General features: G+C 35.4%; 1 protein-coding gene across 4 annotated transcripts; it reads right to left on the bottom strand.

Annotated features, from left to right (window-relative positions):
- Positions 1–2982: 2982 nt before the first annotated feature.
- LOC138891651 (acetolactate synthase small subunit 1, chloroplastic-like) lies at positions 2983–12823 on the bottom strand. 4 transcript variants are annotated; one of them, XM_070175323.1, is made up of 12 exons: positions 12504–12823; positions 11109–11322; positions 10352–10435; positions 9756–9824; positions 8488–8571; positions 7931–8083; positions 6713–6796; positions 6176–6280; positions 5956–6078; positions 5169–5321; positions 4498–4563; positions 2983–3921 (listed from the first exon to the last, which is right to left on the bottom strand). In XM_070175323.1, exons 1-12 carry the CDS (start codon positions 12743–12745, stop codon positions 3724–3726), a joined length of 1575 nt encoding a protein of 524 aa, XP_070031424.1. In that variant the 5' UTR covers positions 12746–12823; the 3' UTR covers positions 2983–3723. The 4 variants fall into 4 exon arrangements, with proteins under 4 accessions (XP_070031424.1, XP_070031425.1, XP_070031427.1 ...); XM_070175324.1 differs by having other exon boundaries at positions 2983–3937; positions 12504–12822; XM_070175326.1 differs by lacking the exon at positions 2983–3921 and adding an exon at positions 4056–4269 and having other exon boundaries at positions 12504–12822.
- Between the last annotated feature and the right edge of the window lie 1365 nt (positions 12824–14188).

Genomic DNA, 14188 nt, shown 5'->3' with positions numbered 1-14188 from the left:
TCTTTTTTTTTTTTGCAAATGAAAATTTCAATATTTAAGAAATATCACAAATAGAATAAGTTATGTGTTGTTTTATTGTGGTACTAATATTTAAACACAGTAATAAATTAATATTTTGAAAACTCTATTACCACAAAGTAACGTCTAATAAGTACATTAATCTGTGCTAGCATAAGAAATTACATACTTTCTTGTTGCCTGTAAAACTATAACAAGTGATGCAATTCACAAATCGTGTAAAATTTATTACTTCCTAGCGATAAAGTTTTCATATATTTTCTTGTGCGGGTAAGTAAACGTTTAATAAGAACCATTAAAAGAAACAGATTCATGTTAAATTACTAATGAAGAAAGTCTCAAAATTAATAAAGAATTACATTGAATACAATTAGAAATGTCTGCACGACCTAACAAAACAACCGAATCTTGGCTTTGATTAAAGGAATCTTTACACAAATAACCGGTCATATTCATTGTTTACTTTTTCTAGTCATATACATAAATTATATATTTATTATATATAAATATACATGTATAATACATAAATTATACATACATTATATCTCTATCGGCTATTTTTAGTTTAAGCGGTTAGATGGGTGGCTATTTGGGTTAATTCTTCTTGATTAAAGGCCCAATCTCTTATCTTGCAAGACGAAGAGTAACAACTCTATAAGGGGGTGTTACTCTTTTTCTTTTATAATTATGGCAAGCTCGCAAGAATAATTATACTCCCTACGGTCACCTTTACTTGGCATGTATACTAAAAATAGATGTTCACTTTTACTTGACACTTTACGCATATCAAGAGAAGACAAGAATTTTTTTCTTGTTTTACCCACAGTATTTATTACCATTTCAAATCATTTTCTCAAATCCAATAAAATATGCATTAATTAATATAGGTAAAATGATAAATTATGCACTTCATTTATTATTTCTTAAGGAGCGTGAAAAGTCAAAACGTGCCAAGTAAAAGTGACCGGAGGGAGTATTTCTCGAGGTACTTGTTACGGTTTGGATCAAATTGATTAATTTTACGAGATACTTATTTTTCCACTAACACATTAAAAAGAGGATTGATTAATGTCACGAGGTACTTGTTACCTCCTACCAACATAAATAAAAAAATCGTTTGATACTATAGGTATCTAAATTTTATTGGATGGCAATCCATAAAATTATTTGGACTATGTTTTTAAATTCAAGGCATATTAGTTCAAATAAACTTATTGGTCTAATATAATTGGATTAGTTATATAAATCCAATATATATGGATTAAATAAATAAATCAAAATTCATCGGGCTAACGTGATGAGTCCATTTCATTAAACTCAAGATGTCATCTTCCTAGGGGCCTAGTTTGATGCCACGTGTCAAGTGACGTGGCACGCCAAGTCAAACGGAATAGCTAATAGGATCGTTCCACGTGTCAAAATGACAAGGCATGCCAGGTCAAATTAAACGGCCAATGAAACTGTGCCACATGTGCAAGTGACGTGTTGTGGCTAATCAAATGCGGTCTTGCCACGCTCCAATCTTATTGGTCGGAAAGAGTATGTTCTCATCAAATCTCTTCCCTCCCACAACTATAAAATAGTGTTAGAACCCGCGCGATGCGTGGATAATTTAACAGAATATTAATGTTATAAGTTATAATCTAATATATTAAATTATTTTAATAAATATTAGTTATTATTTTATTATTTCATGTAGTGAACAAAAATATAAAAAATCTATACAAAAGAAAAAAATACACATTAAATAGTAATCGAATAAATTATTTGTTCCTTATTACTCTTTATTATTATTAAATTAGCAAGTACGTAGTACTATACACTTACTACTATGACTTTTATTAACTTGTCAATTATTTTATATTTTGGAATTACTTCCCTTTTTTTATAATATAGATATATATTTATTACGCTGAATTTTTATTTTTTTTAAACTTTTGTTATACTGTTCAAAATTCTTATTGGAGAGTATTGTTTCAATACTGGTGTTGCTTTCTTCTCTCAGAAATGTCTAGATGAATTTTTTTTTAAATTGGCCAGCGTCTAAGTGGAGAAGAGTCCTCAAAATACTAGTCACATGTGGAAGTGCTTCTAACACCCAAAAATAATTTTGTTATTATCGCATCCAAGACCCAAAAATAATTTTGTTATTATCCAAGCACCATATAGTCTCTAAGGACCACCAAACCTCCCTCCCCCTCTCTCTCTCTCTCTCTCTCTCTGGATGAAGTAAGAAGTATTATAAATGGCATCAAGAAGATGCATGAGATCAGAGAGGTACAGAAGGGGTTGAGTTTGTTAGCTCTGTTACAATGAACCTATGCTATGGCTAGAGAGTTAACAAAATCCAAAAGTTTGGCATGCAAGTCAACTGGGGATAGACTATCCCAACTACATAAATTTAAAAGACAACTAGCCTTGAGGGCGTGGTTTGGAGTTGCCAAACCTCTCCTTTGAGGTAACTTTGTATGCTAAATGAAGCCATGGGCAAAGTAGGTGTAGTTTTGACTGGTAGCTAGACAGGATAAAGAACAAGTTACTGGGGAAAACTCATATATATATATATATATATATATATGTATGTATGTATGTATGTATGTATGTTGTGTGTGTGTGTGTGTTCGTGCGTATAATCATTTGTAGAATATGAGAACCTTCTATAGATGCCAAAGTCTGAACACATGCTAGTTCATGCCTTTCTTCACTGTAGGTTACATTGACTTTCAATTATTAAAAAAAAGTTGGACAAGAACTGAAAAAGGAAAACAACAACAACCCAGTAAAATCCCATCAAGTGGAGTCTGGGAAGGGTAGAGTGTACGCAGACCTTACCCTTATCCCGAAGGAGTAGAGAGGTTGTTTCCGGAAGACCCTCGGCTCAAAAGGCGAACATAGATAATAGATACTTACCAGCAGCAGCAACCACAGAGATAATATAATATCAACATAGTAAGAGACGAAAAATAGGTGGAAAGGCACTAACAAAAACCGCAACTAGTAACACAGTACTATAAAAACGGGAAAATAATGTGAACACAACATACGCCACTAGCAAACTAAGACACAACCCTATAAGACTAGTCTCACCCTCGGAATAAAGAAGAAAAACGCTCGACTACCCCTAACCTTCAACCCTAACCTTTCTATCAAGAGCCATGTCCTCAGAGATCTGAAGTCTCGCCATGTCCTGCCTGATCACCTCGCCCCAATACTTCTTAGGTCGCCCTCTGCCTCTTCTTACGCCCGTCAAAGCCAACCGCTCACACCTCCTAACCGGGACATCAAGGCTTCTCCTCCGCACGTGCCCAAACCATCTGAGCCTCTCATCGGAGTCACGCCCACCTTCTCCTGAATAACCTCATTCCTAATCCTATCAAGCCTAGTGTGCCCACACATCCATCTCAACATCCTCATTTCTGCTACTTCCAATCTCTGATATGCGACTTCTTGACTGGCCAACACTCGGCCCCATACAATATGGCCGGTCTAACCACCGCTCTACAGAACTTACCTTTAATTTTCGGCGGCACATTCTTGTCACACAGGACTCCAGATCTTAACCTCCATTTCATCCACCCCACCCCTACTCGGTGAGTGACATCCTCGTCTATCTCCCCATCTGGATAATTGACCCAAGGTACCTGAATCTTCCTTTCTTCGAGATGATTTGTGAGTCAAGCCTCACATCCACGTCCTCTTCCCCTGTCATGTCGCTGAACTGCACTCCAAGTATTCAGTCTTAGTCCTACTCAACATGAAACCTTTAGACTCAAGGGCCTGTCTCCAAACCTCCAATCGCTTGTTAATGCCGCCTCGCGTCTCATCAATCAAAACTATATCATCAGCGAACAACATACACCATGGCACCTCCCCTTGAATATGGTGTGTTAGAGCGTCCATTGCCTGGGCAAAAATGTAGCTGCAGACTCAAGGTTAATAATGGAAGTTTGAAGCTTGATGTTAACTTCATCTATTTCGTAAATAACTAAGTCACTACTGCGGTTGTAGAAACACACACATCATTAGAATAAGAGAAGTACAAGCATTACAATTGGAGCCTTTAAATGCACATACTTCACAACCTCAGATCACTTAGAACTGTACTTGAAGTTCGATTCTAAAACAGTCAACTTTTGGAAAACACAAAAAAAAAACATTAAAAGTAAAAACTAGATGCAAGCTTTCTTTCTGGGGTTAAGGGCTAGCTCACTTGGTGAGTAACTTCCGAATCTCTGTCAGGCTAACCAAGCCCTGTCAAGTCAAATAATGTTCGGTTCATCCTTCTGGTTACAAGACACATCCTAACTTCATGCGCTAAACTATGGATTGCTCTTCTCCAAGGAGACGAAGATTGGAGAGAAGGAAAGAACAAAAAAGGTTCAGAACATACAAACTCAGATTGTTCAAATGCAGGATACCACTTTCAAGATGCCGGCCTATATACGTTTACAAATCAAAATGCAGCTTAGAGAAACAAACCTCACAAATGCCATAAGGCTCCAGTAATCTTTGCAATGCCAGCAACTTATTAAAGTCTCCAGTCAACTGCAAAAAGTGCACGCAATCAAATTCAGAGAGAAGTCAATGAGGGATCTGGGCAAATGGCACAGGTATTCACGAACAGTCCTTTTCATTATCCACGAAGAACCTTCTTTGTATGTGTGTGTAAATATTTATATCTTTTACAGAAGCGCCAATTAAAAATATAATATCTTTTACAAAAGCAATATGCATATATAGAACAAACTGACACCGCTTGAAAATAATACAAAAATAACTATCACAGGACTTGAAGTAGAGCCTTTAAAATAGAACATTCCCAGAGTTGAACCCATTTACAAGCGGAATTGTGACAATAGACCCACACCGCTTGTGCAAAATCTTGCCTGCGCCACTGGTCAAGTATGTTAATAGAATGGTGTTAACATGTGTGCATTAATGATTAACTGATTGACTGACATAAGAAATCGTTAGAACGAACATGATAAATAAAGGTATAAATAATTGACAATTAAAAACATAATCTTCTATAAGATGCGAGCATGCATACAACAAGTAACAGCACGAAAAGAGCTGAAAACACCAAAAAAAGAAGAGAGATTTAAATTTTCACCATGAATGTTACTTAACCCCAAAAATAAAAGTTTTACCTCCAATGTTACTGTATGATCAGACACATCAACAGGTTTAGCGCGGAAAATACTGGCAATATCAAGGACATCCCTCCTTGCTGTTGCATTGGCGGCTACTTTAATGAGCATTAGCTCCCGCTCCGCAAATGGTAAATGAGTTATATCTTGAACCTAAAAACACCGAGCACAATTGTATTATCCGTCTGATCTAACTCCAACGAACAAGATTTAAGTACATATCTGTGAAGATTGAAATTTATTATAATAGCTCCAATAATGTAACAGCCATTTTCCTAGAGTGGATAAAAAATCTCAGTCAAGCTGAAAATTTTCTTTTGCTCTATAAGCTTTATTTGCTCGTTGAGAAGGTGTGGTTTTAATCACTATGACCTTAATGGTGAGGGAGAGGTGAAAGTACAATACTTGCTTGCCTTTTAAGTTTTAGTGAAACTACAACAGAGGTGGCAAAGTGCAAAGAGTCCGGAAGATGAACAAGGCTAAGCGCACTACCAGGAAGGTTAAACAGAAAAGCGCTAACTCTAAGAATAGGTGGGAAACTTTAAAAAACAAAGACAAAACGATTATCAGATCGCTAGGCCAGATAAAGACCAGGATTCTCACTGGTCAAATTGACGGAAAACTAAACAATTCCTTAAAATAATTACAGTATCAAATACTAAGACTAGTTTGGCCCCCTCTTATAGTATATTGAGTTTCCATGGTAGGTAAACTTTTTCCCAAGCACCTATTCATCTCAAATCAGCTTGTAGCTAGCTCGTGAACATCTATCAACTTGTACACTTACCTCATGAATATCTACCAACTTGTAAAATTGCTTGACCAATTTTCCTATAGTTTCATCAGTTCCAGGGACCACCGTTGTAATGCGTGAAAGCCCCTCTGATTCTGCAGGGCCAACAGCAAGACTCTGCAACATAATCATTGAAATGAAGCTCGAACGAAAAAATCAAGCAGAAAAGAAATTAATTGTAAAGGAAACAGCAAGAATCAGTGGAAAAAACAACCTGAACGTTATATCCTCGTCGAGATATAACACCGGTTATCAGATTGAGGACCCCAGGAGCATTGTTGACAAGCATGGATATAGTGTGCGACCGAAGCCCACTCAACTGCAGCATCAAAATGATCATCCGATTTGCAGCATGTAGAGGGAATCAAGAGAACCACCAGAATAGCCTCCATAAGTTTCTTTTATCGACTAAGACTAGAGTTCTTGACTTCTTTTTTTTGATAAGGTAGACTAGAGTTCTTGTCTAACAATGGCTCCACTTTGACTAATTAATACTTGCTTTAACAAAAAGGTCCTGTGAATTTAGAATGTGGCATTTGGGAGGGATATGCATGAAGGTTTTTTTTTTTTAATTACCGTTTTTTTCCGACTATCTTTCTCAATTTGGGAAAGAAAAATTCAGCTTTTCATCTATTAGAAGGCTTAATAGTTCACGGACTAAAATATGACACACAGATACGGAGTAATGTAGGATTCTCCATGGATCACAGAAATAAATAGATTGATCTTGAGAAGCAGATTGGGTCCTTACATCTCCATCATACAGATATCCCCAGTGGGCATCAAGAACTTGAACCGAGATATCATCACTGGATTCCACGGGATAAACATCACCCTATATTAATTAAAAAATAAAAAGAAAAAGAAGATTTGCAACTTTAGATTAAAGGAAACACAGCAAGAAAATCAAACAGAAATTCACACATACAAGGGGTGAGATCGGAGCATATATCAGAGCGCAAAAATATATCCTAAATTTTTTGGCTAAAACTGAATGCAAATTCTGCTTATTGAGATTCAACACATTAAACCATCATAAATAAAGCAGAACCAGAGAGCCAGAAGAAATGCAAGCCTAATATGAATGACATCAGCTCACAGAGCTAAGGACAACAATAAATTTTTTTCTTGATAACCTAATCTTATAATAAATTATGGGATGACCTCCTGAAATTTAACAAGTAAACTGAAACAAGTTTGAAATTTGTTTTGACAAGGCATCATGCCATTATCATGAAAGAGAAAAGTAGAATCAAGAATGCACATCATTCATTTGCAACCTGCAACTCAATGACTATGATCCAAGAATCTAAGGCCTCTAAATTCACTATCAGCAATGATAAGTGGTAATAAGAAGCCCAGTTCATACCCACACTTCTGCCTCTAGGAATTTCAAAAGACTTCGAAGTGAAAGATTAGATAATTGTATAACTTTTTTCTCGTTTTCCTTTTATTTAAATCCCAGCATTCTCTTGCATAAATTGATTCTTCTAACATCACAAAGTTCTAATTCGCGAAATGGAAATGCAATGTTTTTATAGATCCCATTACTTTTTTAGTCTTTTCCTTTTCTTGAAGGCTTAGGAAGAGAATAGCTTTCACACTGTACATATTGTTTTGTTTACACCACAAACTTTTTTTTACAAATTGGAACTACTATGTCTTGAATCTTTCAGGAAGCTTAGTATAGGTGATGACTCAAGATCAACATTTAGTCAATGGAAATCACATCCAAAGGGAAAAGCCATGAGAAGTTGGGAATAGAAGCTAGAATCGGAAATCTTAATGAGCTAGTTGAATGAAATTAGACCCATAACATATAGCAAGATTCTACAAGTTTCCACAAGAAATTCATGGAACTCTCAAGCATGTCTACGACAACCAAGACCTGGTGTATATGTACAAGCAGAAACCAAAAATGCATGAAAATAACTTACAAACAGAAAGTGGTTTTGAGAACATTATATACCCTTGAATCATTGCTTGCTTCATTGGCAATTGGTTGACTTTTGTTGTTCAGGATACCAACACTGGGAATTTTTTCCTCAAGATCTGGATAAGAAGCTGCAGAGAACCTCCAAAAAGGAGCATCCTCACCCATCTTTTCACGTCTCAAAGCGATCTGTGGTGATAATGATCAATCAACAGATAACAGCATCAAGTGATTCCTAGTGCATTCTTCCTTTTATCTTTATAATAACTACTTGATTGCATTTAAAGTGAGTCGGCCTCTATGCTAGAGTCTAGAGGTATTATAGCAACATCTGACTTATAGCAGATAAACTATGAAAACTGGGACTCCTCAAACTTTAGCTAATAATCCCATTTATTGGACGCAAACCTTAAACAGCACACATAACCTTGATCACCACAGCTGGTCTCCAAAAATAACTGGCTTAAACTCAAAGGAAACTTATTAACCTAGAACTACGCAATCAGAGAACATGGTAACTAAAATCATCAAAACTATTTAGGCATATATGTAAATATTAGAATATATCAGTCATGTCAAACATGAAAATGTACCTTTCCAGTCCGGGCTAGTTCTTTGATCCCAAACTTGCTTAAATTTCTCAAAACGGCAGCCATTTTCCCTGGATCACCAGTTACCTAAGTCAACCACAAGACAACCAATCTGCTTGTTATTTAAAATAGCACAAGAACTTGATTAAAATGAAATTATGCATCACCACTCCAGGTTATAAACACATCACTATACAAGTTAAAGAAATAAACCTGCAGCAAAGTTGAACTCTTTGCAATGGTAACCTCGCTAAAGACTTAACACTGAAGAATCAGATGTCAATGGCTAACCAAAATGTTACTAGCTTTCATCCTCTACATTTTTTTTTTATTTTAAGTTTAAACATAGTAGGGTCGAGCAGCCAAGCAGATTGACAAGTATTTTGTTTCTTTTCTTCTAGATTCAGATTATCATGTCTTAATCCACTAAAATATGGGGAACCGTGGGTAAACAGCCATGATTGGCAGCACAGAATAATGGCTGAAAAGCAAGCCATAGAAGATTGAAAAAAACAAATAGTAAATGAACACGAACAAATAGCAAGGAACACGGTTGCATAGTCGGTTAGCAAGGATTACATATCCAAAGAGAATAAGTATTTTTAAAAAAGGAAATAAAGAATTAAAAATAAATTCTTTCTTCCATCCCATTTTAATTCATTAATTTTCATATAGTTAAATACTAAAAGTCTAAAATAGTGAATTGATTTTTCTATTAAGATTGGTTTACAAAAGTTTGAAGTACTAAATTTTTATGTTTATATTTAAGAATGGGAGCAGACTGGGTATGTTGTTGTTGTTGAATGGGGACAGACAAAACATTGCATCAAACTTGAAATAACATAAGTTACCTTTTTTTTTATTAAGTTGTAAAAAGTACTACTATTAGTTTGCAGTAATAATTTGAGTTGTTTGGAGGAAAATGTTTGCCAAGAGTTCAGAATTTTAGGATAGACTTGAATAAAAAGTAGGCCAGCCAACTAAAAAGTGGCAGAGAGAGTGTGACTTGAATCCAATATGGAAGCATGGAAGACAACAGTGAACTCAGTTTTGTTTGATATTCCCTGTTTTGCATGCTACACGACAACTAACAACATAAGTATATGCAAAACTTTGTGTGAGATGAATCTAAGATCTTTAATGGTGTTGTGCGATTAAGTTGCTAAACAATCACTGATCAAGTACTAGCCACACATCAGAACCCAAGGCAAGAGTTATATCATAAACACTTCAAATGACATGTAAAAACTGGGAAAGAAGAGCGGACTCACCTCGATAGTCAAAAAGTGCTCTGATATATCCACAATTTTTCCTCTGAAGATGTCCACCAACCACATGATCTGAATAACAAAGTAAAACATAAAGAGCTAGTACATAGACTAAGAAAGAAAATAATGGCATGCCATAATCCATATCTTAAACAATTTACGCACTGCATTCTATATACATTGTAACTGAAAGATTGAAAGGCTGAAGACCAAGGAACCTTGACAATTTTTTTTTCTATGCAATCAAATTACTGCCTAAAAGGAAAAGGACCCTGTTTTCTGTTTTATAACGGATCTTCATGGAATTAGATCCTTCTTTACTTTATAGATTTCCAGCGCCTTTACAAAATTGATATGAAGGATTTCCAGCTTCTATTTTCCCATTTGATCAGTTTAGTTACTTCAGCGCGTAAACAGACTTAGATTGTTTCACGCAGATAGAGTATTAATATGCCAGCTCCAGTATGTCAGAGATGTAAATTTGGAAATTTGGCCCCTAAAGATCAATCAATAGGAAGATTGTTCCAACTCATTGATTTAGAAATATTGCTGATATAGGAACAAAGTTAAACGGGAAAGGTGAGAGGTGTCTTGTATACTTCAGCTTTTGTGCTTGCATCTGCATTCAGCTTTATGAGCATCAATTCTCGTTCTACTTGTGGTTCTCTTGATAAATCCTCTACCTGAAATATCATACCAATACAAATTAGGAAGTGTGATCTATTTTATGACAACAGCCAATGCTAGCTGAATACAGGATTAATATAATTTTGTTTCATTGCAGAAGAATTTACGGATATACCTCGATTCAATGCTTATGCACAGGAAGTTGACAACAAGTCATATGCCGGTTAAAATAATGCATATCCAGATACTACTTTGACTATTCCATGGATTTCACGGGAGAGGACATTGAAGAATCAGAAACCAATGACAATTACTAATCATTCTCACGATTTGCATGTCAAAGGCAAAGGAAAATAAATGCGCAAACCTACTGCTATATTATAAATAACAGCTTCCTCTACAAAATACCTCAGAGAACTTTTGCAAATGATGATTGCTTACAAGTATAGCAATCATAAATGCTTTTAGAGAACTATATCACACAAGCAGGAGGATGTTTAAGCGAGTTAACAGGGGATCTGATTGACAAAAATGTAGAAACGGATAACTGACGTGTGCGGCTAGTCATGCGATATGCACAAACACACAACTGCACCCACTAGAGCCTATAGAAGCTATCAAATTGGTATCCTTCCTACTATAAAGACATCCTCCGGAAACCCAGAGAGAAATACTATTAAGAAGCTGAACAACGAAATACAGCCTGATATTTCAGAAAATTAAACTAACCTTCAGGACATTCACAAACTTGTTGAGCTGCTCTACAACCTGTTGCAAGACCTTCTCAGTTCCAGAGACAACTATGGTAAAGAGAGCTTTATCCTTGTTCAAACCAACAGCAAGTGACTCAATATTGTAACCCCTTCGAGCAAAAACTCCAGCAATTCTGTTTATTATACCACTTTCATCCCCAACAAATACTGAAATGGTGTGACATTTTACCCTGGTAATAAATAAACAGTGAATTGCAACTCCACGGGGGCAGACAAATAAACAAGCATGGTGAATCAAAAAGTAAAGAAGATTATTTCTTTGATAAGTCAATCAAAATGTAAAGAAGGTGGCGTACTAGTTTTCCGAATAAATAACCAAATCTGGTTGATTGTAACACTTGCAAATCGATCCTGGATCTGCCATGATATCCATCACATGGCAGCCCTCTTCCGGTTTGAGTTAAGTTAACAAAGAACAAAACAGGGGGGAGGGAATAACCTATATAAAGAGTTCTAAAAGAATGTGATGTGAAAAAAAGCTCATTAATCATTATATCTTCAGAACCAGAGGATTTTATCCTTCAATGAAATCAGTTGGTTAAAAAGCTGGTTTTCGGATAAAGGAATCTGCTATCCCAGCAATATAGCACCTTTTCATGGCTTAATATTCCGCTAGAATCACGAGACTAAGAGTCAAAAGTTTCTTCTTTTTTTATGATGGTGGTGTCAGATTAAGCACACCTCGACTATTCCACCGGGTACCTCTTACCTCCCACAATCACGGGTACCGAGTAACTTTGCCCACCAAAGTAGGCGGATGGGGAGTCAAAAGTTTAATCAATCAAGAACCAGTGGTTCATTCATGGAACATCAAATGGACTCGTGCAAATAGAGATAGGGGGAAATGGCAAAATAATTGGCATCTTATCTACTTTTACTTATCAAAATCGGAAATAAGCTTAATAATCCACATTTAAAAAAACAATCCTTTTTCTTTTTTGTCTTTTTCCCCTAAACTAGTGTCACCATCAAAGCAATGATAAACAAACTTATCTCCTCATTATATTTCAAATTGACAAATAGTTACTAATCTATCAAAAAAACACGGTAATGATTTTAAAACAATCGCATTCATTAATCAATTGTCAAAACACACATCTATCCAAGAAAAAATAAAAGGTAATTAAATAGAACTATATTTCCGAATGGAAAATGATCAGTCAATAGAATGAGCAGAGAACAACCTTTTGAAGTACACAATATTGTATATTGCGCTATTCTGGTAGTACCTTGACACAAAATATTTGCAATCCCTCGTACTAAGCTCCAAACAACTCAACAATCACAAAATTACCAAATTTCAACTCACATGCACCTAATAATGAACTAAATATACCTAATTGTAGCTTACCGAGAGGTGGAAGGCGACGGAGGAAGTGGTGGAGCCGTACGTGTGACTGAAACAGCACCATTATCAGTGCTACCACTTCCACTACTACTCGCCACAGCATTTGCCGTAGTTATAACCGGCGAAAGCTTTTTAAGACCAAAACTGAAATTCCGGCGACCTAGTTTAGACGGAAGAGTTGGTTTACTCAATGCCGGTAGCAAATTTTTCTTACTCAGCCCCGTCGCCGTCGCTGCCGCCGCCATGGTTGTTTTGCTAAAACTTAGGTGCAGCTTCACAGGGAAATGACAAGAAAGGATGAATGAAGAATTTGTAATTTGCGAATCATTTTATATAAGAGAAAATGATAAAATTGGTTGTTTATGTTTGGGAAAGTTCATAATTTATCCCTTACGTATAACTTTGAGCTATTTTGGTTCTCTCAGTTCGCTAGTAGTGAACACTTTTGATCCCGTCAAAATATTGTACAAATTCTAAAATGGTAATGAAAGAAAAGATTTAATCAGAAAATCCTGTCAAATCCTAAAAATTATAACACCAAACAAACACTAAAAATAAATAAGAATAGCAAAAATTATACCTTAGAAAACTGCAACACACTCTAAAATCAGCGTCGCCCCAAGGGTAAGGCCGTTAAAGCAGCTGCTTTGGGCCTCATAATTTTTGGGACTCTAATAGGTTATATATTAATTTATTTTTTGAAAAATATTTAGTGTTTTAAATGAAAAAGTACAATTTTTCATAGTAAAAAATTAGAATTAAATTGTTGATCATAAATTGAGAAAAAATATCTTTTTGGGAATCACTCTCTATACTATAAATTGAGAAAGGATTCGATTATTAATTCATAACTCAATAAAGTTTAAAACCTTAATACAGTCCCACAACGTGTATATCTCAAGAGAAATTAAATGGATTAGATAAAATTGTTAATAACTTTGAAAACTAGAAATACATAATTTAAATAAAATTATATATGAATTTTTTCTTTTATATAAAAAAAGGCCCCATCATTGAAATTTTGTTTTAGGCCTCCATATTTATTGAGTCGCCCTGTCTAAAATATATCAAAAAAGCAAAAAGTGTACCTCAAAACATAAATTCATATTAAATCTTTTCTTTCATAGTTCCCATTAGATCTATCAACAAGAATTTGGTAAAAATTTAACGGAAAATAAAAGTGCTCACTTTTAACATTTTAAATTATTAAAATTTCTCCAAAATATATTTAAGGACCATTTTGAACCTAATCCTAAATATAAGTGATCATTTTTGTCATTTTATCTTCACATGCCAATAAAACAGTGACATGGGATTTACTAATGTCACGGTGATATCACTGAAATTGAAAGGTCACCGACAACCCGATAATGACACGTGTCGATAATTGGGGTAAGGTCTGGTGATGGGAAAAAGAGCACGCGGAGTGTAGGGGAAGCAGGGCTATAATAGTATGGACCGCAATTAAATACCTCTGTTAAATAAAGGGGTAGGCGGGAAACGGGTCCCACCAATTGACTGCCTTATACGGCGGCGTTTTCCACAACAAACTGAAACATAAGTAATTCTTTTACCATTGAAAGCCGACACTAGTATTATTTGTCTCTTTCAGCTCTTGTACATATTTGACGGGAGATAAATTAATATGGGATCATTTCGTTTACAAAGGAGTTATTATGTAAAGATTA

This window comes from Nicotiana tomentosiformis, chromosome 5 (genome assembly GCF_000390325.3).
Source record: "Nicotiana tomentosiformis chromosome 5, ASM39032v3, whole genome shotgun sequence".
Taxonomy (NCBI): domain Eukaryota; kingdom Viridiplantae; phylum Streptophyta; class Magnoliopsida; order Solanales; family Solanaceae; genus Nicotiana; species Nicotiana tomentosiformis.
The sequence above is the reverse complement of the archived record's forward strand: the minus strand, read 5'-3'. Positions and strand labels throughout refer to the sequence as shown.